This window comes from Equus przewalskii, chromosome X (assembly GCF_037783145.1).
Source record: "Equus przewalskii isolate Varuska chromosome X, EquPr2, whole genome shotgun sequence".
In the NCBI taxonomy this organism is placed as follows: Eukaryota; Metazoa; Chordata; class Mammalia; order Perissodactyla; family Equidae; genus Equus; species Equus przewalskii.
In genome coordinates this window covers 42,775,285-42,798,720 of record NC_091863.1, presented here as the reverse complement: position 1 = coordinate 42,798,720, position 23,436 = coordinate 42,775,285, and the positions used below count along the sequence as shown (strand labels likewise).

Sequence of the window (23,436 nt, the reverse complement as noted above, 5' to 3'; positions counted from 1 at the left end):
TAATATCTTCTGAATTCAGTCACTTCTCACCATCTCCACTGCTCCCTCTCTAGACTAAACCACAATCATTGCTTTCCTGGATGACTACTCTGTCTGCAGGAAGACATCTATTCCATACTCCTTATGGATTAGGCAGCCAGGGCGTTCTTTCTAAAACACAAATGTATGTTGTATCCAATCATAGAACCCTTCAATAACTTCTCAGTTCTCTCAGGATCAAGACCAAAGTCCTTATCTTGGCATTCAAGGCGTGCCATGATTTGGAAGGGATGGGAATTTGGGGCTCTAGAAGTAGAAGAAAAGGAGAGGCTGTGTTTAGCATGAAATAGAGCCCTACAGATGGGAGAGAGAACCTAGGAGGCAAGAAAGTGTTGAGCTGATATCACAAACTTAGAGGAAGCAACAGTTCAGACAAAGAGAGGAGTCAGGAGAACAGAAACCCACTTTGAATATCTACGAAGTGTGTGTAATGTGTGTGTGTGTGTGTGTGTGTGTGTGTGCATTGAGTTATCTATAGACCATACGGATTCATGATATTTTATTTGCTCAGTAAAGGAAAAGGTGACCTCATAAAGCAGAAGACTTATGACCACTTGAATTACTTTTGGATGTAGGAAAGGTATTGAATATAATTTCTGTAACTGACCACTGTACTGAATTTTATTATGGTTTCTAATAATTTTTACTTGATGCTCTTGGGTTGTCCAAGTCTACATTAATATACTCTGTAATTAATGATAATTTTGTCTACTTTCCATTATTTATACATCTTATTTTGTTTTCTTTAATAGACCCAATTACTTATGTGAATTTATTATGATAAAAGTGACATTTCAAATCAGTGGGGGAAAAGATGGATTAACTTGCACATGGTGTAAGGATAAGAGACTACGATTTTGGAAAATAATTAAGCTGAATCCTTATACAAAAGAAATTTTGGAATGATCAAACATTTAAATGTAAATGATAAAGCCATAAAAGTGCTTAGAAAAAAGCCAGGGATTGTTATAGCATAGTAATGTGGAAAGCATCGCTAAGCATGAGGCGGAATCCAGTCATGATAAAGGCAAACCTGATACATTTAGCTACATAATAATGAAATCCTTTTGTATAGCAAAGATTATAATAAATAACGTGAAAAATATTTGTAATATATGCCACACAAACGTTTGAGATGCATTGTTGGTGGGAATGTTATTCCATATACCTTTTGAGAGTAAGCTGACAAATTTTGTATCAAAACGGAAGGCTTTTTTGTAGCATTTGAGTCAGCAAAAAAGACAACAAATAACAACAACAACAAAAAGCCCAATACAGATACAAGGATGCTCCTTGTAATATTGTTTGGACACTAATAGTAAAAAAAAAATGGAAACAATGCTAAATATCCATGTATCCTGGACTGGTTAAATAAATTATGGGACATCTACACAAGAAAAGACAATGCAGCTGTTCAGAAAAATATGCACTATGGAAAGCTGTTTAGATTATATAACTGGACCAGGTTGCAGAACAGTAGGTATAGTGTACCATTGGTGGGGAGAAAACCCGAATAATCAGTTTATGAATACAAAAAATTCTGGAGGAATGTATGTCAAAATGTTAATAGTGGTTATTTCTGGGGGATGAGATAAGGGTGGCCTTTCATTGGTATGTTACATATTTCTGCATTATTTGAATTTTCACAACACATTACCTTTGTAATACGAAAAAATAAAGATATAAAAATAAATAAATTCAATGAATAAATCGCTTTGAGGGGGTGGTTTTGGTTGGAAGGGCTTCAGACCGAGTCTGGTACAGTGGCATAAACACGGACTTTGGCGTCAGACGGCCCTGAGCGGGGCCCCATTGCCCCACCCCCAAGGAAGGAGGAGGGGTGGCAGGGGGCTGCGGAAAGGGGATGGGCTGGGCTGGGCTGGCTGCAGCTCTAGTCCAGGAGGCTGAGACTTCCAGAGGGACTGAGAGAGGGCAGACGCAGCCCGGACTCACTCGAGAAGAAGGTGAGGGGCGTTAAGATTGGGGCTTCCTCGCAGCCAGATAGTGGTTCCAGCCCCCTCGAACCTATAGCCAGGCAAGGGGGCAATTCTTACTGCACCACTGCAGCTGAGGGAGAGGTGACCTGGAGTGGGATGTAGGCAAGGAGGACGACTTAGAGTACTGGGGAGCAGAGACTAGTGGAGGAGGAGGGGGGGAAAAATGGGCAACCGGGCATGTTGGGTGGCAGACGAGGAATATGAGGGGGAAGGGGAATACTGCGGGGAAGTGGAAATCCAGAGAAGAAAATACGGGATGGAGAGAAGGGTTAAGGAATATTGGAGGAGGGCGTGCAGAGGTAAAGGGAAGGAGGATGTAAGGAAGGGGAATAGGGAATTCGGTGGGGTAAATAGGAAATGCGATGGGGGAAGAGAGAGTAGGGAGCAAGACAGAGGGAATACGGAGGGGGGCGGGGATAAGGAATGAGGAGCAGGGAGCGGGGGAAGGGCAGACTTGCTGGGACGGAGGCCCCCTAGGGAGGCGGAAAGGGGCGGGACCACTTCCGGCCTGGACCGGGGAGGGTAGTCTTCGAGTTTCGGAGGGGCTTGGAGAGAGTGAACGCACTCGGGAATTGTAGAAGGACGAGGTGAGCAGCAGGCCCCAGCTCTGGATCAGAGCCCAGTAGGGGTCGGCCCCACCCTCTGGGATCTGGAGAAAACCTGCTGTAGGGACCGGATCGTACCGGATCCATCCGGCTGGAAAGGGAGGGGACTGGACCCGGCTTGGCTGGGCCCAAGATGGAATCACTAGCTCAATACTGATTTGAGGCGGGGGTGTATTAGGGAAGGGGCGGAACCAAGATGCGCTTTGCCCCTGTTTGGAGGGGGGCGTGTTATGAAAAGGGGCGGGACCGGGCGAGTACTCTGGACTTGGTAGGGTGGGTGTGAGTAGGGGAGGGGCCAGGACCACCAGACACTGGGACAGTTTGAGAGGGAGGCTTGTTGGGGAGGGGGCGGGACCCAGCGGTGCTGCGAACCTGGAGAGGGGCGTGTGTTGTGAGCTGGTGCTGGACTGAGTCCGTGACTATTGCGCATGCGTACTATGGATCAGTAGAAAGGGGCGTGTAGAGAAGGGCCAGCAGAGGGGCGGGCCAGCTGCTGAATGCGCATGTGCACAGTGAACATCAAAGAAAAGGCTTGTGCTGGGAAAGCGGGCGGGGCTGAGATGGGCTCTGCAGCGGACGCGCATGCGCAGTGTAGACCTGCGGCTGGGGGGAGTGCACTGGGAAAAGGGGCGGGGTCCCCAGAGCTGCCGCGCTGGCACATCTTCCTGGAGGAGGGGAGGGTGCGGTTGCACAGAATTGAGACCTAGACGCTCTGGATTACTGAATCTGTGAACGGAGTCGGTGGGGGTGGGGGAGGGGTTTGGGACTGGGGCCCTGGGGAAAGTAAAGATCAGCCTCCAGTTGGAACAGAAGAGAGGACGTTCAGTGGGCTCTTTGCTTGACCCAGGCCTTCTCTCCTTCAGGTTCAGCGCTTGCCAGGCCAACGAGACATGTCTGACACGAGTGAGAGTGGTACGGGCCCAACCGGCTTCCAGGTAAGGCCTCCTTCTGCCCTCTTCTTAGCTCTTTTCCTCTCCAGCCCCTGTTGCTGCCCCAAATCCGTTGGCACCTCCCCTCCCATTCTTGTCCTTCTCCACCCACTTCCCTGCCTGGGTACCCCCTCCCCTAGTAGAGAAAAGGAGAAAGAGAGGGAGGGAGGAAGGAAAGAGGAAGGGAGGGAGGGAAGGCCCGCCCCTCTTCTGCCATCAGTTCCTGCTCTGAGGAAGGGGAGGGCCGAGGTGGTCAGAGCATGCTGCAAGGAGTTAGTATAGGTCAGAGAAGTGAGGATCTGGAATTTTGAAGCCGGTTGCCTAGTTGGGGGTGGGGGGAATGTCTGTGAGCTTCCCTGCTTTCTCTTGCAGGCTGAAGCCTCAGAAAAGGACAGTGGCTTGAAGATGCAGACCCTGTTGACAGTAACCCAGAACTTGGAGGTCTCAGAGACACCGAAGGCCCCAAAGGCACCAGAGGTCTCAGAGGCTGTGAAGGTTTTGAATGCTGCCGGGGTCTCAAAGGCCACAGAGGTCTCAAAGGCTCCAGAGGCCCAGGAGGCAGCTGCCACCCAGGCCTCACCTACCACTAAGCTGACTGATACCCAGGTTCTGGCAGCTGAAAAGAAGAGTCCAGCAGCTGACACCAAGATGCAGAATGCTGACCCTGAGGCTGTGACAGTGCCTGCCACTGAGACCAAAAAGGTCAGCTGTGTGGCTGATACGAAGGTCAATACAAAGGCCCTGGAGACCGAGGCTGCTGCCTCTCAGGCTCCAGCAGATGAACCTGAGCCTGAGGGTGCAGCTGCCCAGGCTCGAGAGAATCAGGATACTCGGCCCAAGGTCAAGACCAAGAAAGCCCGAAAGGTAAGACCTCTGCAATCATCACCCTTGGCTTTCCACTTCTCTTCTTTTAGTTGGTTCATTTATTCTGCAAACATCTAGACAGTTTACTGTGTTCTTCAAGGTTGTGGGAGACACTAAGAGGAATATGATAGAATTCCTGTCTTCAGAGAGCCCACAGACTGGCAGGGAGATGAGACAGGAACATGTATAGCTGCAGTCTGAATGTAATACAGTTTATATTTACGTAGTAGCTACCATGTGTTTGGCCTTTAACTGGGCACATTCACACAGGTTATCTCGTTAAATACTGAAAGCAATCCAGTTTTATAGAGAAGGAAGCTGAGTCCCAGAGAAGTAAAGTGACTTGAGTGATTTATCTAGAGTGGTATAATCAGAGCTAGTGGTGGAGATAGGAAGAGAAGAAGCCTCTGACCCTACCCTTGGGTTGCTCCTGGCCTGGTGGGGAGATGAAACTCCTACTTGGAAGCCTGTGGAAAGACAAACCCAAGACCAAACATGGCCAATGTCTAGTTAGTCAGGCTGTTACTACAGAGGTGGGATTAGAGGGGCCTTCCTGGAAGAGATAGGATGAGGGGAAAAAGGACCATTTGCTTCATCTGACGATGTTGTCCTTCTCTTTCCCTTGATGCAGGTGAAGCATCTGAATGGGGAAGAGGATGGCAGCAGTGATCAGAGTCAGGCTTCTGGAACCACAGGTGGCCGAAGAGTCTCGAAGGCCCTAATGGCCTCAATGGCCCGCAGGGCTTCAAGGGGTCCCATAGCCTTTTGGGCCCGCAGGGCATCAAGGACTCGGTTGGCTGCTTGGGCCCGGAGAGCTTTGCTCTCCCTGAGGTCACCTAAGGCCCGTAGGGGCAAGGCTCGCCGCAGAGCTGCCAAGCTCCAGTCATCCCAAGAGCCTGAAGCGCCACCACCTCGAGATGTGGCCCTTTTGCAAGGGAGGGTAAGAATGCCATTCGCTGAACTCTGCCTTATCCACCACCTTGCCTGCCCTCTTCTCTGCCATCCTCTCAAGTCTTCTGTGAACATATCTTGATCTTTCCATCTCTTCCTCCTCTCCCAGGCAAATGATTTGGTGAAGTACCTGTTGGTTAAAGACCAGACAAAGATTCCCATCAAACGCTCAGGTAGAGTCCTGCTAGCCCTCCCTACCCCTAGTTCTGCCCTCCATTACTCTCTCCGCCATGTGCTAGGGACGTTCCTTGTTCTTATTCCTTGCTTCTACCTCTGTCCTCCCAAAGTTCTAATTTGGTAGCACTAGCATCTCTATTCATTAGCTCAGAACATGTTGTGTCACCCACAGCAGGGTTGGCAAAGGGTCTATAGCTTGGGTATGGGGGCCACCTGGCTTCGCCTCAGACCAGTTGCTCACAGCACTCTCCCCTTGCAGACATGCTGAAGGACATCATCAAAGAATACACTGATGTGTACCCAGAGATCATTGAACGAGCAGGCTATTCCTTGGAGAAGGTGAAGGGGCAGTCCTGGGGGATGGGCGCAATGGGGAAGCCTTGAATTGAACAAAGGTGTACATGTCCCTTCTGGGGGGAACACAGAGACTCCCTAATCCAGCCCCGTCCCTGTGAAGATGGGTAGGTGGTGGCTCAGGGAGGGGCACAGACTAGCCCAGAGTCACAGAGCAAGTCAGTTGTAAAAGCACAGCTTGGACCCAAGCCGCCTGACTTAGTCCAGGCTTCTGTCCACTGCTGGACACGTCCTGTAATGTATTTCAGATGCTCACCTCTCCCTTCCGTTCCCCCTTCTCTGTCTCCCTAGGTTCCCACTAATCACGAAGATGATGTTGATAACAATAGTACGTTTGTTACCTGTATGCTGTGTGCTGGCCACTTAGCTAAGTGCTTTACATGCATTATCTCACTGATTTCACTCACACACACGCACACACACACACACATACATACACATGCACACACCCCTAGGTACATGGGGAACTGTGGGATGCTCAGGAAGGGTGAATTTTGTGATCTCACAAGCTGTTCTCCCCATCCACAGGTATTTGGGATCCAATTGAAGGAAATTGATAAGACTGACCACTTGTACATTCTTCTCAGCACCTTAGAGCCCACTGATGCAGGCATACTGGGAACGTAAGCTGGGAAAGGGCTGGGGTGGGAGGGAGGCTTCTGCTCTTTTCCATGGTACTACCCCATCCCTGTTCTCTCTCCCCACATCCCCTTAGAGAGCCAGGAAAGACGGCCTATAAAGCTCCTGTTGCAGCTCCCGACTGTAGTTGGAGCCCTGCACACAATAGTGGTACCTGATTTATGATTGGCTGAAAGGCATAGAAGCCTGAGGTGGGGCATTCCTACTGTCAGGTTTTCTGTTTCTCCAGAAGTTTCCCAGGAAAGAACGCCTCTTGTTGCTTGTCTCTTCCTACTAGCCTTGGTTGAGTGGTTCTCAAGGGAGGGCTTCCTGGTCTGGGTGCATCATGATGCTGTAAGGGCAGGGGCATCAGTGGGGCTGTGCCTAAATTCTCTTGGGGCTAAGGGATGTGGGAGAGAAAGAAGGGACTCACATTGACTAAGTGCCTGGGTTGTACCAGGTTGAGAGAATTCTTCCATTCTCTTGGCAACCCAGGGAGGGAAGGATGTGATTTTCCCATTCTACTGAATAGGAGGCTGAGGCTCAAGAGTCTACGTGCTTTGCCCAGGGTCACATAGAGCTTGAAGCATAGACTGGGCAGAAGTCTCCCTTATCTGAGGAATCTGGAGAGGCTAGCCTAGTGAGCTGGCTAGTGTGTTTTTTGTAGATAGCTACTGGATGTAAACCTTCTCTGTGTCCTAATATTCCCCTAGGACCAAGGACTCACCAAAGTTGGGTCTCCTCATGGTGCTTCTTAGCATCATCTTCATGAATGGAAATCGGTCCAGTGAGGGTGAGTGGCTGGGTGCGCAGCTGAGTGGGTGGCCATGGTCAGAATTCCATGTGTTCATTTTCTGTCCCTGTCTCCTCTTGCCTCCCCTTGCAGCTGTCATCTGGGAGGTGCTGCGCAAGTTGGGGCTGCGCCCTGGGTATGATTGGGCTCTCTCCGTGCTTGCTGTCCATGTTGTCCTTTGGCAAGAGAGGATGGTCCCAGGATTGCATCAGCCTGGTGGTCTGGTGGAGTGGGCGGGAGTGCTGGACTGGGTAGAGGGCCCAGGGTTCTGACCTGGTGGATGGGGAAATGGTCCTGAACTCTCTGCTCCCTGTCTCACTGTCTTTTGGGCTTCTATGGAGCTTCCTTCTTATGCTGCAAACTTCTTATCCATGTTGGAAATAGCTCTGCCCACGTCTGGGAAGTGCCGCAGTCCTGATTGTATTTATTTTTCTTTCTCTGCTGTCAGGATACATCACTCGCTTTTTGGGGATGTGAAGAAGCTCATTACTGATGAGTTTGTGAAGCAGAAGTAGGTGTCTGTCTGGTGTTGATGTGTTCCATGCATTTTGCCTGTTTCAGAACTGAGTTATAACACTGTGGTATGTGTGTGTGTGTGCTTGTGCATGTGGATGTGTGTGTATGCAGGTGGTAGCTTATTCCTGAGGTAGTGACCAGAAACAGGAGCACACATTTCCTGACCTATTATATGTACTCTCACATTTACCTTCAGAACCATTCTGCAAGGGAGGGATTGTCATTATCAACATTTGTACGTGTAAGGAAACTGAGGCTCAGAGAAGTGAAGTCATTTTCTCAGGGTGTTACACAGGTAGAAAATGAAGAGTCTATGTTTAGATCTTGGCCCCAGTGCCTTGCTTCTTTTTACTATGCTAACAAGGGCTTCATAGAAATTAATTTCCATAAAGAAATGACATAGAATGGTAGCTTTGGGTAGCCAGGTACCATACTGGGGACTTGACTTGTACATCTCATTTCATTTTCATAACTACTCTGCAGGATAAGTGGTGTCATCCCATCCCCATTCTCAGTTAAGGGACCTGGGGCTCAGATAGCGGAAGCCTGAGCATGGCCCCAGCTGGTAAGGAGCCCATTTGGGCCTGAAGCCCAGCCCTCCTTATTTTCTGGCCAAGGTCACCCTATCCTTGGTTGTGGGAGAACACGTGCACTCACACAGGTGCAGCAGCGTGTACACACGCATGCGTGTGTGTGCACACGTGCGCGCGCACACCTACACACACACGGTCGGGAGTAGGCACAGAGAAGACTGCTCTTGGTTGACTGTGTCTTCCCTTCACAGTCGTTGTCTATGGTGGACTGTCCCAGAACTTAGCCAGACCATGATCAAGGCCCCTGTGGTGGGGTGTGCTCAGAGCAGGGGACCTGAAGAAATGGCTCCTCTGTTTACAACACACCCAACAGGAATCTGGGTTCATTGTGACAAGGGGCACAAAACTTGTGGCCTTCCTATGAGCAAATACCCTACATGTGTTCCCCCTATACCTCCATGTGGCTACTGGGCACGATCAATAGGACAGGACTCAATATTGGAAAAAAAGCTGCAGTATTTGGTGGGGAGGTTGCCACCTAGAGTCTGTCCAGTTCATGCATGGGGTGGACCAGGGATGTCTTAGACATAAAGGCTTTGAACCTCTCTTTTCAAGGTATCTGGACTATGCCAGAGTCCCTAATAGCAATCCCCCTGAGTATGAATTCTTCTGGGGCCTGCGCTCCTACTATGAGACGAGCAAGATGAAAGTCCTCAAGTTTGCCTGCAAGGTAATTGGAGAGTGGTCCAAGCTTGGCATATCAAGAGCTTGGGATACTGCTGCCTGGGGCAGGCTGGGTGCAGAGCAGCGTGCAGCTTAAATGTGAACATTCTGAAGCCTCTGTTAATGTGCCAGATACTTTTATCTGAATCACTTAATCCTTAGAACTAACATGTCATTGCCCTGCTGCAGATGGGAAGACTCAGGGTCAGAGAGGTTGTTGGGTGATATGTCCAAGGTCACGGAGCTAGTCAGTCTCAGAGCAGGGATAGACTATTAGGTGTGTGATTACTAGTAGTATTTATTGTATTATTAATATTGTATACAACATGTAGCATGGTGCTTAGCGTATGGTAGGTGCTCATTTCTTGGATTCTGATCCTTCTGATGATTATTGTTTCCATTTCAGGTACAAAAGAAGGATCCCAAGGAATGGGCAGCTCAGTACCGAGAGGCGATGGAAGCAGATATGAAGGCCGCAGCTGAGGCTGCAGCTGAAGCCAAGGCGAGGGCGGAGATTAGAGCTCGAATGGGCATTGGGCTCGGCTCTGAGAATGCTGCTGGGCCCTGCAACTGGGATGAGGCTGATATTGGACCCTGGGCCAAAGCCCGGATCCAGGCAGGAGCTGAAGCTAAAGCCAAAGCCCAGGAGAGTGGTGGTGCCACTGCTGGTGCCAGTGCCAGTGCCAGTGGTGGCTTTGGTGCCAGCGCCAGCCTGACTGCTACCCTCACGTTTGGGCTCTTTGCAGGCCTTGGTGGAGCTGGTGCCAGCGCCAGTGGCAGCTCTGGTGCTTGTGGTTTCTCCTACAAGTGAGATTTCAGGTATCTACTTGGATTTAGTGGGGGTAGCCAGGGCTCTTGGGATGGGATGAGGAGCTAGGTGGTTATAGGAAGGACCATGTGGAGAGTGAGGGAAAAACACTGCTTTTGACATTTTATTCCTTCCTATTTGGTTGATGTATTTGACTTTTTGATTTTCTTTCACTTGTGTTTTCAGATGTTGCTAATCCCAGCAGTCTTTCTCTTCGAGCCAGGGTGCATCCTCAGAAACCTACTCAACACAGCACTCTAGGCAGCCACTATCAATCAATTGAAGTTGACACTCTACATTAAATCTATTTGCCATTTCTGAGTTTATTGCTTTTTTTTGTGGTGGGCTCTCACATTTTGGTATCACATTTAAAAATGGATTAGGAAAGTTTCCACCTCAATCTGTTTAGTTTGAGGTGACATTGTTGGATTCGGGGGAGCAGAATTAGCACGTCTCTCTGGGATAGGTTGAGCCCCATCTCTAGCATACAGGGCAGGCAGGATTGCAGTGGGGTGGGAAGTCATGGGGATTGTAGGCACAGAGGACACACTTTGAAGGAGAGCCCTGAGGTGGGCAAGTCTGGAGCAGAAAGCAGACGTAGAGGAGACTGGACATCAAGTGTACACTCACCTTTTGAGAAATTTGGATGAGACAGGAAGGAGAGAGAGGTAGGTAGCTAAGGGAGATACAAGAACAAGTGAGGATTTTCTTGAGAAAGAAGAGAGAGACTTGAGCAGGCAACAGCCAATAGAGAAGGAGACTTTGAAGACTGACTCATGCAGTCCAGTCCCTGAGGAAGTGGGAGGGGAAGGCCTGGGAGAAGGAACTGTCCAGAAAGGACTTGAAGAGGGGACTGTAGAAGGATGTCAGGCAGTGAGGAGGCCCCAGTAGAGGATGGAGTCCACGAGTTTTGGGAGACCCCTTCCCCATGGCAAGGTGCTCAGTAATCTTGTAGGAATCAAAATGAGTGTTGGTTTATTCCAAGGTTTTGGTTCTGGAATAAGGACACAAGACCAAGGGCAGTGAGTGGATGAATCTGTATCTTCCTTACTGTGTCCACAGTGCCTGACACATAGTAGGTACACAGAGTGGTGGAAGAGATGGACCACGGGACCCAGGCAGGCTTGAGGTGGAAGATGAGGAGATTGTGTGACAGACTGAGAGGCAGTGTAGAGGTGTGTGCATAGGAGTCTCAGTGAAGTCTATGAACAGGGCAGAATGTTAGATGAATATACCAAGTGCCTGCTATATGTCTGGCAGTGTTCTAGGTGACTGGGAAGGGGTATCGAGAGAACAGGAAGGATGAACTGGGAGATTAGTCAGATGGTCAGACAGTGAGATGATTGTATTTAAGAAAACAGCAGAGAGAGCTCTGGGTTATGATAAGGTCCAAGGAATGGGTAGAGAAGATGATGGTTCCTGGAGATGAGGGGTGAATGGCCTGGGAGGCCAAGGTGTTAGTTGTATTATCCATGTGGACAGTGAAATGACCCAGGATGGTGGCAGGAGTTGGGGTAGAGAGGAGTGCTGTGAGCCAGGTGCCAAAATCCCGTCGTGTGGTTGAAGGTGTCTTCCCAGCTACACTGCCCACTAAGGCACAGGGCCCTCAGCCAATTAGAGATCCACTTTCACCCTGTTTTGGGGAGTATTTCCCTGGACCTTTCTCTTCAGGAAGCCCTTACCATCTAATCCCCACATTACCAGGCCTCTAGTCACTGGGACAGAGTCTTAATGGGTGAGACCCTAGTAATGGCTGCCTCTCCCCTCCTGTAGACTATAAACTATAAAGGAACAATGTTTATTGCTTAGGGAACAGCATCTAAAGAAGAAAAGAGAAAGCTCCGTCCAGAGCAAGGTAGTTCCTTGCCTGTGGCCGTGAATTGAGACCATCTTTCCCTGCTGAGGCGTTTTTCACTGGAAGCAGAAGTTCTTCTGTTGATTCTATAGGCCATGGTCTACGCAGGGGATGAGTAGTACCTGGGAGAGGTAGACAAGGGCAGAGGTGGCTTAGGCCTAGGAAGGACTCTAGTGAGTGGGTACTGTGTCCAGGGCCTCTTCAGATTCCCAGGTGATGTCCATCTGAAAATGGAATAGATAGGGATGGTGGGGGGTGGCAAGGAACTTGGGGGCTGTGATTCTAATAAAAACTGAGTTTAAAGTGCTTGATAGAGATAATGGTGAATCATAGACATGAAGAATTGCCATTCCCGCTTACCTTCCCTCTGCAGACCACTGGGCTTGCAGGGATCCCCTCCTCTTCTTCCTTTTCTACAAGGCCTACAATGTGACAGGACAAAAGGTTGGCTTTTCCTCACTCCTTAAGTGTAAGGACTGAAGACAGAGAGGGCAGGGAAGAAGAGATCAAGTCTGACTCCAGGCAAGTGGGGGTGGCCAGAGCTGGGAAGAGAGAGTGGCAGAGGAAATGGGGACAGACTCTGGTTCATGTTTTTGCCACCTTTACCAGCTTGGAGACCACTACTGTAATGAATGAATGAACCACAATTTTCAGTCTCTCCTTCAATATATCATTAATTAAATTCCAAATAATTCTAGATTGTACCATTTATCTTCCTCTTGGCTAGGAGGGAGAAGGACCCCTAGAGCAGTTTCTCCATCTATTTTTCATTATCACCCCCTAAGAAGCCTTTTTAGACATTTTTGACTGAATTGCCCCCCCCATGAAATTTGAATACCACAGATATACTGTATATTTAATAACCATGTGTGTTTGTGCTTTATACATAAGATTTTTTATTCAATACAGGGTTAATAATGACTAAAATGTTAAAGTTAAAGGTTTAAGTTAAAGATAAAATGTTGAAGTTAAAGGTTTAAAAATTTAAAAAGCTATTAACATTTACCTTTATAACTCTTTGCTGAGCAACTTTAAATGTAATTTATTTACATTACACTGTGTCAAATTACATAATGAAAATTGGCAATTTACAGAAATATGTGATGATAGTATAATCAGATTTTTAAAAAATTATTCAAAACTTATTTTCCTAGCAAAAGTAAAACACTTGAAAATTTAAATTAATTTCTTAATTATTTTTAGTTGACAAGTTTTACTTGATGTGAAAAAATAACTTTTAACTAGCTGCTCAATATTCATTCAGATCTTGTCAACATTTTTTCTTTTCAGTACTTGACATAATTAATGATGGATTGAATAACTTTTGTAGAATTAAATAGAAGCTTTTTAAATTTAATTCTCAAAGCACAAATAACACACAGAGGCACTGAAGATCAAGTATGAAGGCAGTCAATGGCAGCCAATAGGCACACACAGGCCACTTCTTGCGATATGACTGTGAGAATGAGTGATGGGTTGAAAGTCCTCCAAATGTAGCCGTCTATTGACCATGGTTTTATAGCACTGATCTTGCATACATTTTGTGTATCTCCTATGACCTCAGCATCTTTGCTGTTCATGTGATACCCAAGAAAAACTCAGTAAGAGAAATTAAAAACTAAGGAATAAGATTTTCTTGGGTAATCTATCATAACATTAATAAAAAAATAAAAAAAAAAAAAAAAAAAAAAAAAAGATTTTCTTGGGTAAAGTTGAGCCTTAGAGGGCCACAAACTATTGGAATAGCTGATTTATTTGCCCCCCCCCCCAAGGACAATTTTTACACTCTTGGGAGTGATTACCCATCACCTCATCCGCCCCCCACCTCCGCCTTGAGAATGTAAGCCCTAGAGTAATATTTCACTTGGACTGAACAAAACAAGGTAGAATGAGAGTGCTGGGTAGCCGAGAGAGAGAGAAAGCAAGAAATGTTTACTGGAGACCAACCATTTGTGAGAACAGAATGAGTAACAAGCTTTTCTCTAAACTTACACTTGCAAAAATGCAAGTGTATGTTGGTCCAATATAATGCTACTAATCCAAGTATAAGTTCCAACCACCCCTTCTCCAAAAGGAGATTACTCCAAATCTTATCACCTACTATCTCTAACTCCAAGTCCAGGAATTTCGAGGTGATATCCTTTACTTGTCTAGTTACCTTGCAATCCCTACTAGATATGCTATAAGAAATGAGCTAAATTGTACATTGAACCACAACTCACACACTATATTCTACAATGGGGTGAAGATGAAGGAAGAGGATGGAAATAACTTACACACACACACACAGGTCATGGCAGGAAATAAGGAGAATGGTTATAGTCTTTGTTACTGAAACTAGTCCAGAGGCCAGAGCTGGTATTTCTGACTTCCCTTTCTCTCTTTTGAATCTATGTGTGCCCCCTGCCTTTAACAAGTACCCGAACTGCTCATGGTTATTTGCTTGGTAGTGCAAGGCCCTTGGTGGTCCTGTGTGTATATGGCTATTGTATTTTTTGGCTAACCTTTATCACTGGACATGATGTGGATGAAAGCATCCAGGGGATTTCCTGGGACTCATATATAGAAGGTAGATTAAGCCCTACTCCAGGGGTTCCAGCAATCCTGAGCGTGCCTTGTAGGAGCAAGTTGTGCATTAGGTTCCTAAAGGACCCTAGAGGGTGCCTCCACAATGACTGTGTGGAATCCGAGCTCTCAGATGTCCTATCTTTATTGGTTTGCTGTAATCTGCTTTGAACTTTTGCCACTGGACATGGCAGTGCTAGAGTCGTGCAGTGACTCTCCTGGGCTCCAAACATGCTCTTCCCTACCCCATCGTGTAGCAGATTCTCTATTTCCCCTTGATAATTAGGATCACTCATCCCAGCCCTTTTACCTGTCGGTTCAATGTCACGAGGAGCTCCAAATGGCCAGGTGGAAGTCTCAACTTCTTGTGAATCAAATTTTTGGAAGAGTTTCAGTAAGTGAAGTGAGACTAAGAGAGGTGTCGCTCCCATTTCCACCCTTTGGTTCCTAGGCCTGTGTATTCTGTTTATGGGAGAAAGAGTGTCACATACTGGTTGTTGATGCAAAGAATACACTGAATTCTGTAGGATGGCCCTCAGACCTCACAAAGTGGTGCTTCCTAACTGTCGCCATAACTAAATCTTCCATAGACCATCCTGCCCTTCTTGGAAGGGCAGTTGTTACGAGTGATGGTGCATGTGACAAGAACAGGGAAGCCTGTAGTTGTTAGACCATTGTCTTACCTCTTTCACTGTGAAATGTGTTCCCTGACTAGAAAAAATATTGTATAAGATATTTCCACGGTGTGTAAAGTATATAAAGTAATTAGAAAATCCAAGGATGGTGGTGCTGGTAAAAGCACTACAGGCAGGGAAGGCAAATCCATGCCAGAACATGTGATTATTTCAGTAAGGATAGATTGATGCTCACTCCATGACGGAAGGGGTCCAACGTAATTCCTCTGTCACCCAAGGACTTGTTGGTCCCCGCAGGGAATGGTGACATATTGGGGTTTCTGCGGTTGAGAAACTGGACAGTCAACAGTGTTGATAGCCAAGTCGACCCAAGTGAAGGTAAATCCATATTGAACCCCTGCATAACATCCATCCCTTCCACTATGGCAGTTTTGTTCATTGGCTCACCAAACAAGCACTGGGATGTCTGGAGAAAAAGGCTGACAGATTTCCAGAGGCCGGATCATCATGCTCCTTTCAGTAGGCATTCACATGGGACACAAATATTCTCACACTCAGCACATTCTGAGAGATCTGTTCACTTACTCTTCAGATATCTGTAGGCAAAGTAACTCGACTTGCACATAATAAGCACTCTCTAAATATTTTGTTGCATTATTGTTATTGCTATCACTTCTCCAATCTTGTTCCTTCCCAGCCTCTGACCACCTGGCCAGACTGTTAATTGGTACTGATCAGTGCCCCTGGCCAGGTCACTTTTTGGATAAAGAGATCAACCAGATGCGCGACTCCGAGTTTTGCCTCCCAGGAGGATTTCCCTTCCTTACTTCCCATCAGGGTCACACCTGAGTGGGGCTGTAACACCACAGCTGTCAACTTCCAGCTAATTCCTGCTTATTATGCAGCATCATTTACAAATCATGCTCCTGGGTTGTTTTTCTTCTTCACTAAGCTGGTAATTGGGAACTGCCCACAAGAACGTAGGTGTGAGCTGAGGGAGAGCAAGCAATGTAGTGGGGGTAGGTGCTGTGGGAGTGTGAGTCCCTGTAACTCACTTGTGCTTTCAGGACCTGCTCCAGACTGATTTTGTTTATACCACTGCCCTTTGGTGATGGAGTGTTGTTATTGCCTGGCCAACTTCAGAGCTTGGTGGATCAGATGGCACAAAGGCCAGGATGGCCAGCTCAGGTTGCATGGTCACTTGGGGTCACGTGGTTAGGCATTCAAACTCTACCAGGGCCAGTGATTTGACTTCGTTAAATTAATCATCAGGTGCCAGGAGCTGTTTCTCTAAAGGAGGGTACTTATTTGACAAAGAGCATGGCTTTTGCTCCAAAACTCTAGAGGCTTGTGCTTTGATTCTCTGTCAGAGGCCCCACACAGCGTCCCAATCTGCCACAGACACTAAACTCATTAAGACATTTACTTGTTCATTCAGCAAACATGTATTAGTGACTACAGTGTTCCTGGCCCTGTGCTGGGTACCGGGGTGGCCTGTTCTCAAGACACAGCCTGTCCAGTGAGGGAAACAATGACAGCACTGGTAGGAACCGTGAAGGGCTGGGGGAGCCCAGATGAGCAAGTGATTTGCTCTTCTTCTGCATAGAGGCATGTTATTAATCACAGATGGCGTGTGAGGAATATCTGCACAAAGGTGTAGATACAGGCACACTATTTTATGTACAAATATAGACATTTCATACACACATTCTAATTATGGATTATGAGTCAGCAGTCAGTGTGAGCACCAGTTATGATGAGCGCGAGTGCTCTGGTGGAAGGAGCCCTTGACTAACAGGTAGGCAAGAGGGGTTAAACTGCCCCAGCTCCTTTACATGGTCCCTCTGTATCCCGGGACATGTCCTTGCCCCTCTCTGGCCCCATCTCCTGCCTGTAAGATGCGAACAGCATTAGCTCACCCAGCCTGGTCTCTCTGAATGTCACGTTAGATAGCGGATGGAGAGCACCCAGAGTGCTCCCTGGCACAGAGTAGGTGAGAGCTATTTTGATTGATTGTGGGTTACAGTCAGTGGGAAACTGCTTTGTAAACCATGCATGTTGCACTGTGCTCATGAGTGTGAAGGTTGGGGCCAGGCATGAGTGTGTAAATGTGCACATTTGTGTGCAAGGGAGGCCTGCTATGTGGAGATGGCCACATTTTCAAACTGGGCACTGAGCTGTGCGGGCAGGGCTGTGGCCAGCTCCAACGGGGAGACCCCTGGCTGCAGGTGGTGCCATGGGGAGGGGGTCACACCTCCAGCGGCCTCTGACCCTGCTCTGAGGAGCAAGAGAAGTGGAAGTCAGAGGTCAGAGTCCACCCCGAGAGTAGGCTGCCAGTCTGAAGGTAACAGAAAGGGAGCCACAAGAACCGGGCCTTCCAGCGCGGTACCTTGCCTGGAACTCCACCACCTCCGCAGTGGGGGATGCTGAGGGGCATCAGGAAGGCCTGGTTTTCAGTCCTGGCTCTGTCCTTTACCAGCTATGTGACCTGGGGCCTCCCTCTGCTCCTGTCTTGGCCTCAGCTTCCTCATCCATAAACTGGTGACGGTAATACCCACCCCTCAGAGCTATTGTGAAGATTAAATGAGGCCACACACGTGGAAGCAGATGGTGCCATGACTGTGCACAGATGTCCAATAAATGAGGGTGCTCCTTCCCACCTGCACCCCATTTCCCACTTGTCTCACTGCAAGCCATCCTTCCAGAAAGAACAATACCTGTACTAACAAGCCCAGGCACAGGGCCAAACACAGGGGAAAATGTGTCCCTTTGTTTAGCCAGGACCCACAATGTGCAGTTTACTATGTTTGGCTGGAGAGAAGAGACCCATGCCATAGAGTCAGAGAGGGACCAGAACTGGGAGAGATGGAGCCCAGGGCATGATGACCTGCCTGGGAGGGCAGGAGAGGACAGGGGAAGGCTTCTTGGACCAGACCGTAGAGCAGAAGCTGGGCCCCAGTAAGGGATGGGGGAGGGGGAGCAGGAAAGAAGCTGTAACTGGTGGGGGACGAGTGCTGACACTACGATGACCTGCAGTGGGGGTGAGGGGTGAAGCATCAGCCCTGAGTAAGGGAGGAAATGGTGGATTCAAGGGTGGGGCGCTTCAGGGCAGCTGTCTGTGCAACTGATACCTGCCCACCAGCTGACAGAGGAGGCCAGCCTAGGTGGGGAAAACTGCGCAAGCGAAGGCATAGAGTAGTGAGAAAGATGAGGGGACCAGTCAAGCACGGGCGAAGGGTGCTCACTGTAATGAGGTTGAAGGGGCAGCCAGATCTGGGCAGGCCTGGAGTGCCAGGACCAAGCTATCAGACTGGAGATGCTGTTGGCACACAGGAGCCATTCAAGGACAGGCTAAGACTGAGTGGCTGATGGGGTGGAAAAGTGGGAGTGATCAGAACATGCTCTTACCCTGTTGGTGAGTTCCCCCATTCTCAGGACCCAGGCAGCGGCTGCCCGCCCACCAGCAGCCAACCTGGACCCACTCCACCAGCTCCTCTGGGTGCATGCGGCCCTCCCTACCTGCTTGACTTGAGCTGAGAGGCCAGAGTCACCTCTGATGTGGCCTCTGAGGTTGAGCCCACTCTCACCGTGCTGGCATAGGTAGATGGAGCGGGGTGTGATGTGGAAGTTCATGAGATAGTAGACTGTGCGACTCTGGATGTGATCCTGCACTCGGTTCACCATGTAGCACGTGCCCACATTGAAGATCTTGATGTAGGACAGGCAGCTGGGCCGGCCCAAGCAGGAACCAGGGCAGCTCAGGGGCTGGTGGGGAGCTCTCTTTGTTATTCCCCATTTGCACCTCTAGACCCATGTCCATCCCACAGTGTTCCCCAGGACGCTCACTTTCATTGATTGCATCCTCTGGGCTCCCCAGTTCTGAAAACAAGAGACATTGGCATGAGATGGAGGGTGGTCAGAGGGAGAGTTTGGGTACTTGTTCCCGTGCCTCCCTATCTGCTGGGTTGTGCTTTGGCCGTGTCTAAATTCCCTAACCATGGCCATAAGCTCCTGTGGGCAGCCCCTCTTCCATGGTTATAAATCTCACCACTTTCTTATAACTGCTCTGTCTCCTTGACCCTTCCATTCTTGGGGTGGTAATCGCTTCCAGCTGATGCAGTCCTTGGGTAGCTGACCATCCCTTGTGGGTTCCCTTAACCCTGCCCACACCTCTGAAAATTGTGTCTTCACTAATTTTTCTTAAGTTTGCACATTGAGTGTGCCATCTGCTTTTTGACAATATTCTGATTGACACAGAGTGAATGTGAGTGAAAAAGGGAATGAGTGAATGTGTGAGTAAAGGAAAGAGTGGGTGAATAGAATGGGAGTAAATGCATGAATGAATCAGTAGGTAAGTGTGAATGAATTAATGACTGAATGAGTTGATCTGTAAACTTGCCCTATTTATTCTGCTAAGGGTTGTAGAAGCCACACTGGCCAAATCTTGCTTTCCTCTGGAATCACCACTGAGAATGGAAGGGCAATGGGAGGACAGTGTGAAGTTCAGGCTGCCCTGGAGGATGCCATCTCAGGCCCTGTAGGCCGGAGAGATGTCCTGTCTGTCAGCCGTGCTTCAAATTTTCTTCTAGAGGTGTTTGAAGGCCAGAGTGGCCACATCAGGCTCACTATGTGAACTGTTGGAAATGTAGATTCCTGGACCCGACCCTTCTGGAGTCTTCTGGTTCGGTACCTTGGGGAGGCGCCCAAGAATCTGTTTCTGACCAGTTTGCAGGAGAGGGCAATGTCCAGCCAGATTGGAGAACCACTGAGCTGGCCTACCCACCTCCTCTGAGAGATGAGTGGACAGGCACAGAGAAATCACTCATGTCACGTGGCCACCCTCGCCAAACTGTTTCGCTTTGGAGGTCCTGCCTAATTTGTCCCTGCTGGCCCAGAGAGACAGTGCGGTGCACGTAGAGGAGAGAAACAGACACACAGATCTGGGTTCAAATCCCAGCTTTGACTTTCTCCTAAGGTGGGACCACAGGCAAATCACTCAATCCTCTGCTTCACTTTTCCCATCTGTACAATGCGGAGATGCCATCCATGGCTCAGGACCATTGTGAGAATTTGAGAAAATTCCTCCCTGTGAATCAGTGGTAGAGAGTAATGAAGATTAGATGGTACCTGTAATCATGAGCATGATCGAGCACTTACTAAGTGGACAGAGCCAAGTATGGCTCCAAATGCTTTACATGAATGGTCTCATTTAATCCACACAAACACTGTCTATGAAATAGGAACGATTATCATGTCTGTGCTACAGACGAGGAGACTGAGGCTTAGAGTGTGGGTAACTTGTCCTCAGGCAGCATCTGAGTCCTTGGAGCCCGCACGCTTAAGCCCTAAGCTATAAATGGCAGCTCCCTCCCCCTTCTCCTTAAAGGTTAAAACAGAGGGTACAGCCAATCCTGTGGGGATAAAACAGAACAAAGACCTCTGAAAGGAAGGAAGCCAAGGGAACGTATGGAAGCAGGCGCCTCAGAGAGTATGGGGGCTCAGTTTGCCCCTAAGCTTCCTGACAGCTGTAGCAGGAAGGGGAGGGGAGCAGAATTCCCAAGTTTCCATTTTCTGGGAAAAAGGAGGCACAGAGACATGTCTAAATGGACATTTGTCTTGGACTGAAATTCCAGAGGAGTTGATCTTGTGGCTAGCTCAGCAAACATCCGGGACTAGAAATTCATCTGCGATTTCATGAGGTGCTAAAAGGCCTATTCCCACACGTGCTTCTGAGAGTCGGAAGGCAGCGGGGGAAGAGAACACATGAAATTCCATCCCAGAGGAGAACCTTGCTAGACTGCAGTTTCCCACAGCAGTAAGGGGGCATGGGAGGAGACCTAGGCCCTGTCTGTGTGTCTGGATCTCTCCACAACACACCCCACACGGCCTTTCTGGGAGGAGACCCAGGCTCCTGGTCGACCTGGGAATGTGACGCTCCTCCAGAGACTGGGCCCCAGGACGGATGGCAAGTGAGCCAGGGCGAGGTCGTGAGTGAGGGGCAGACTGCCAGAGCCTGGGAGCTGAGGGGAGGGCTGGGTCTGCCAGGCTGGGCTTGCTGGAAGAGGCAGAGCATGAGGAGGTGGTTGTAGGGTTTCCGGAGGAGCGTGGCGTTTGCACAAGTGGAAGGGCATTGTAGGCAGGAGGAGCAGCAGGTGGTGTGGGGGTTATTTCTCACCCTCCCCAGATATTGCCCCCTTTGAGGTCCCTTTACCTGGCTTTCTGCCTGGTGAATCCTCCTTGCCACCCCACCCTAACCCTCCGCATCCACACGGGTGAGGCTGACTCGCCCCCATCCACCAGGACTGAGAGGGCAGAGATCCGTGTCCGAATCACTTTCTACCCGACACTGCAAGACCAGTCTGCCTTCTCCAGCTCAGGCATCACGGCCGACTTCACAGTCCAGTATGACGTAGTCCTGGAGGACGTCACGGGAGATGTGCAGGCGAGGGGGCTAGGGGAATGGAAAGAGCACGGGCTCTGGAGTCAGACCGGCCTGGGCAATAATCTGGCCTCCCCAAGTTGCTCATTTGGTTCTTCCTAGGGATCAGTGAGAACTAGCGAACCCGGACAGGATGACGTGTAACGACGTATGACTTCACACCTTGGGAGGCACATGTGCGCCCTCAAAGGGTTAGAGACCTGGAACTCTGTAAATTGAATCAAGCTCCAAATGAATCCGTTCCTGCTTGAATCCGGTCATAGCCCACTCTTAACCAGTCCTTTTGGAAAGTGAACCGATGGCCAGTAATTGGTCTCTCACACTTTCGACAGCTCTGATATTCTCACGTTCTCTTGGACTTTTTTGCTGTTTCTAAGTTTTAGAAATTCTTTTTGCCTGAGTGAGCCATCTGCCTAAACAGAGAACCCTTAAACTCTGAGCTCACACACTCATGGAGAACATAGCGAGGTCCCACGCTGTACCAGGAGGGTAGAGGACTGGTCCAAGACCCTGGGCTTGACGGCAGTGACTGCACGGCAGCCTGAGATGTCTGGTCCCAGCCTGCCTTTCCCGCCACACCTCTCACCACCTCGAGCACACAAACCACCCTCCAGCTGTCCCACACCACATCACACCACACCCCTTTCTCCCCGAATACCCAAACCTGCCGTTCATCCATGTCTCAGCATTTGTTCATACTATCTGCTGCCCTGGGAATGTCTTCTCCCTCCTTTCTTCACTGGTCAGTGTCCTCCTCGTCCTTAAAGACCTTGTTCAAATGCCACCACCCTGGTGATCCCACTCCACTGACAATTCTTCTCTCTGCTCTGGGCTGGTACACTGCTTTCATTACACCTCCCCCGGTGCACTTACTCATTCATTCATTCATGGACACATCTCCACCGAGCAGAGTAACTCTAGCCCGCTCCTGTCCTCATTGACTCTGAGAACTCAGAAATGAGTGGGACACAGCCCCTAATTTCCCTCTGGAATGTCCCAGTCCTGAAGGAGTCAGATACATGGAGGCCGAGCAGACATAAAATGTTCTAAGTGCTGTGTACAAATCTGTAACGGGCTACGTGAGGATCCCCTGAGGAAGGGTTCAGGAAAGCCCGCCTAAAGGAGCATCCTTTAAATTAGCATGGGAAAAATGAGTAGACTCTACCTCCACCTAGGCCAAGAGGGGGAAGGGAAACGCATGCAGAGAGAGGGGGAACAGCATGTGCAGAGACAGAGAGGTATGGCACAGCCTGTTGCGTAGGAGGAATAAAAGTAATTCACCCTCTCAGAATAGGAACTGAGGGTATCCTGCCAGCAGGTGGCAGCAGGGGCCTTAACCTAGTGTTCTGCCACGTGTGTGTTAGTTGAGGTAGTTGTCTGCTTGTCCATTGTTTGTTTACCTATGCCACCTTTGCCTGGAGTGGAAATACAGATAGAACAGATGGAATGAGGCATTAAATAGCATGATCGATAATCCCATCCACTGTGTGCCCTGCCTCCTGCGTCCTCCCACCCAGAACCCCTCAATTCACCTCCCATTCCTGCGTGAGTACGCCCACCTTTCAAAGCCCAGCACATTTGCCCCTTCATTCACTTAGTCAGGACTCCCTGGGCACCTAATCTGTGTCGTGCCCAGTGCTGGCTGATGTCGGGCAGCCCGAAGTGAATCGCACACAGACTTTATTCACTATCTCCGGGTGAAACAGAAAGAGGCAATAATGACACGAGATGAGAAGTGCTCTTTCAGTGACAGCACAAAGGATGATGGAAGCCATCACGAGGGGAAAGGAACTTCGGGAAGACTCCCTGGAGGAAGTAAAGACCGACCTGGGTGTTAGAGAACGCAAAGAAGCGTACCAAGCTGGGAGGGGTGCTGTGCGAAGGGAAAGGTATTCTAGCAAACTAGGGGCTGCATGATACAAGGAATGGAGGCTGGAAATATCCTGGGTGTCTAGGGAGCTTCCAGTGGGTTGGAGTTCCTAGAGCGTTAATTTGAGGCACAAGAAATGGTGAGGGGTGAGTCTGAAGGCGGTGA

General features: G+C 49.0%; 1 protein-coding gene and 1 non-coding gene across 4 annotated transcripts; both read left to right on the top strand.

Moving 5' to 3' along the window:
- The first annotated feature begins 1,779 nt into the window (after positions 1 to 1,779).
- On the top strand, positions 1,780 to 10,228 carry MAGED2 (MAGE family member D2). 3 transcript variants are annotated; one of them, XM_008510911.2, is made up of 13 exons: positions 1,780 to 2,003; positions 3,505 to 3,576; positions 3,943 to 4,434; positions 5,066 to 5,374; positions 5,495 to 5,558; positions 5,822 to 5,901; positions 6,445 to 6,539; positions 7,248 to 7,327; positions 7,421 to 7,463; positions 7,776 to 7,838; positions 8,992 to 9,106; positions 9,506 to 9,918; positions 10,094 to 10,228. In XM_008510911.2, exons 2-12 carry the CDS (start codon positions 3,532 to 3,534, stop codon positions 9,908 to 9,910), a joined length of 1,791 nt encoding a protein of 596 aa, XP_008509133.1. In that variant the 5' UTR covers positions 1,780 to 2,003; positions 3,505 to 3,531; the 3' UTR covers positions 9,911 to 9,918; positions 10,094 to 10,228. The 3 variants fall into 3 exon arrangements, with proteins under 3 accessions (XP_008509133.1, XP_008509134.1, XP_070461554.1); XM_008510912.2 differs by lacking the exon at positions 1,780 to 2,003 and adding an exon at positions 2,487 to 2,623; XM_070605453.1 differs by lacking the exon at positions 1,780 to 2,003 and adding an exon at positions 3,261 to 3,378.
- On the top strand, positions 8,688 to 8,817 carry LOC139081250 (small nucleolar RNA SNORA11). Its single transcript, XR_011536372.1, has one exon. It is a non-coding gene; the product is annotated as a small nucleolar RNA SNORA11 (small nucleolar RNA).
- Positions 10,229 to 23,436: the final 13,208 nt, after the last annotated feature.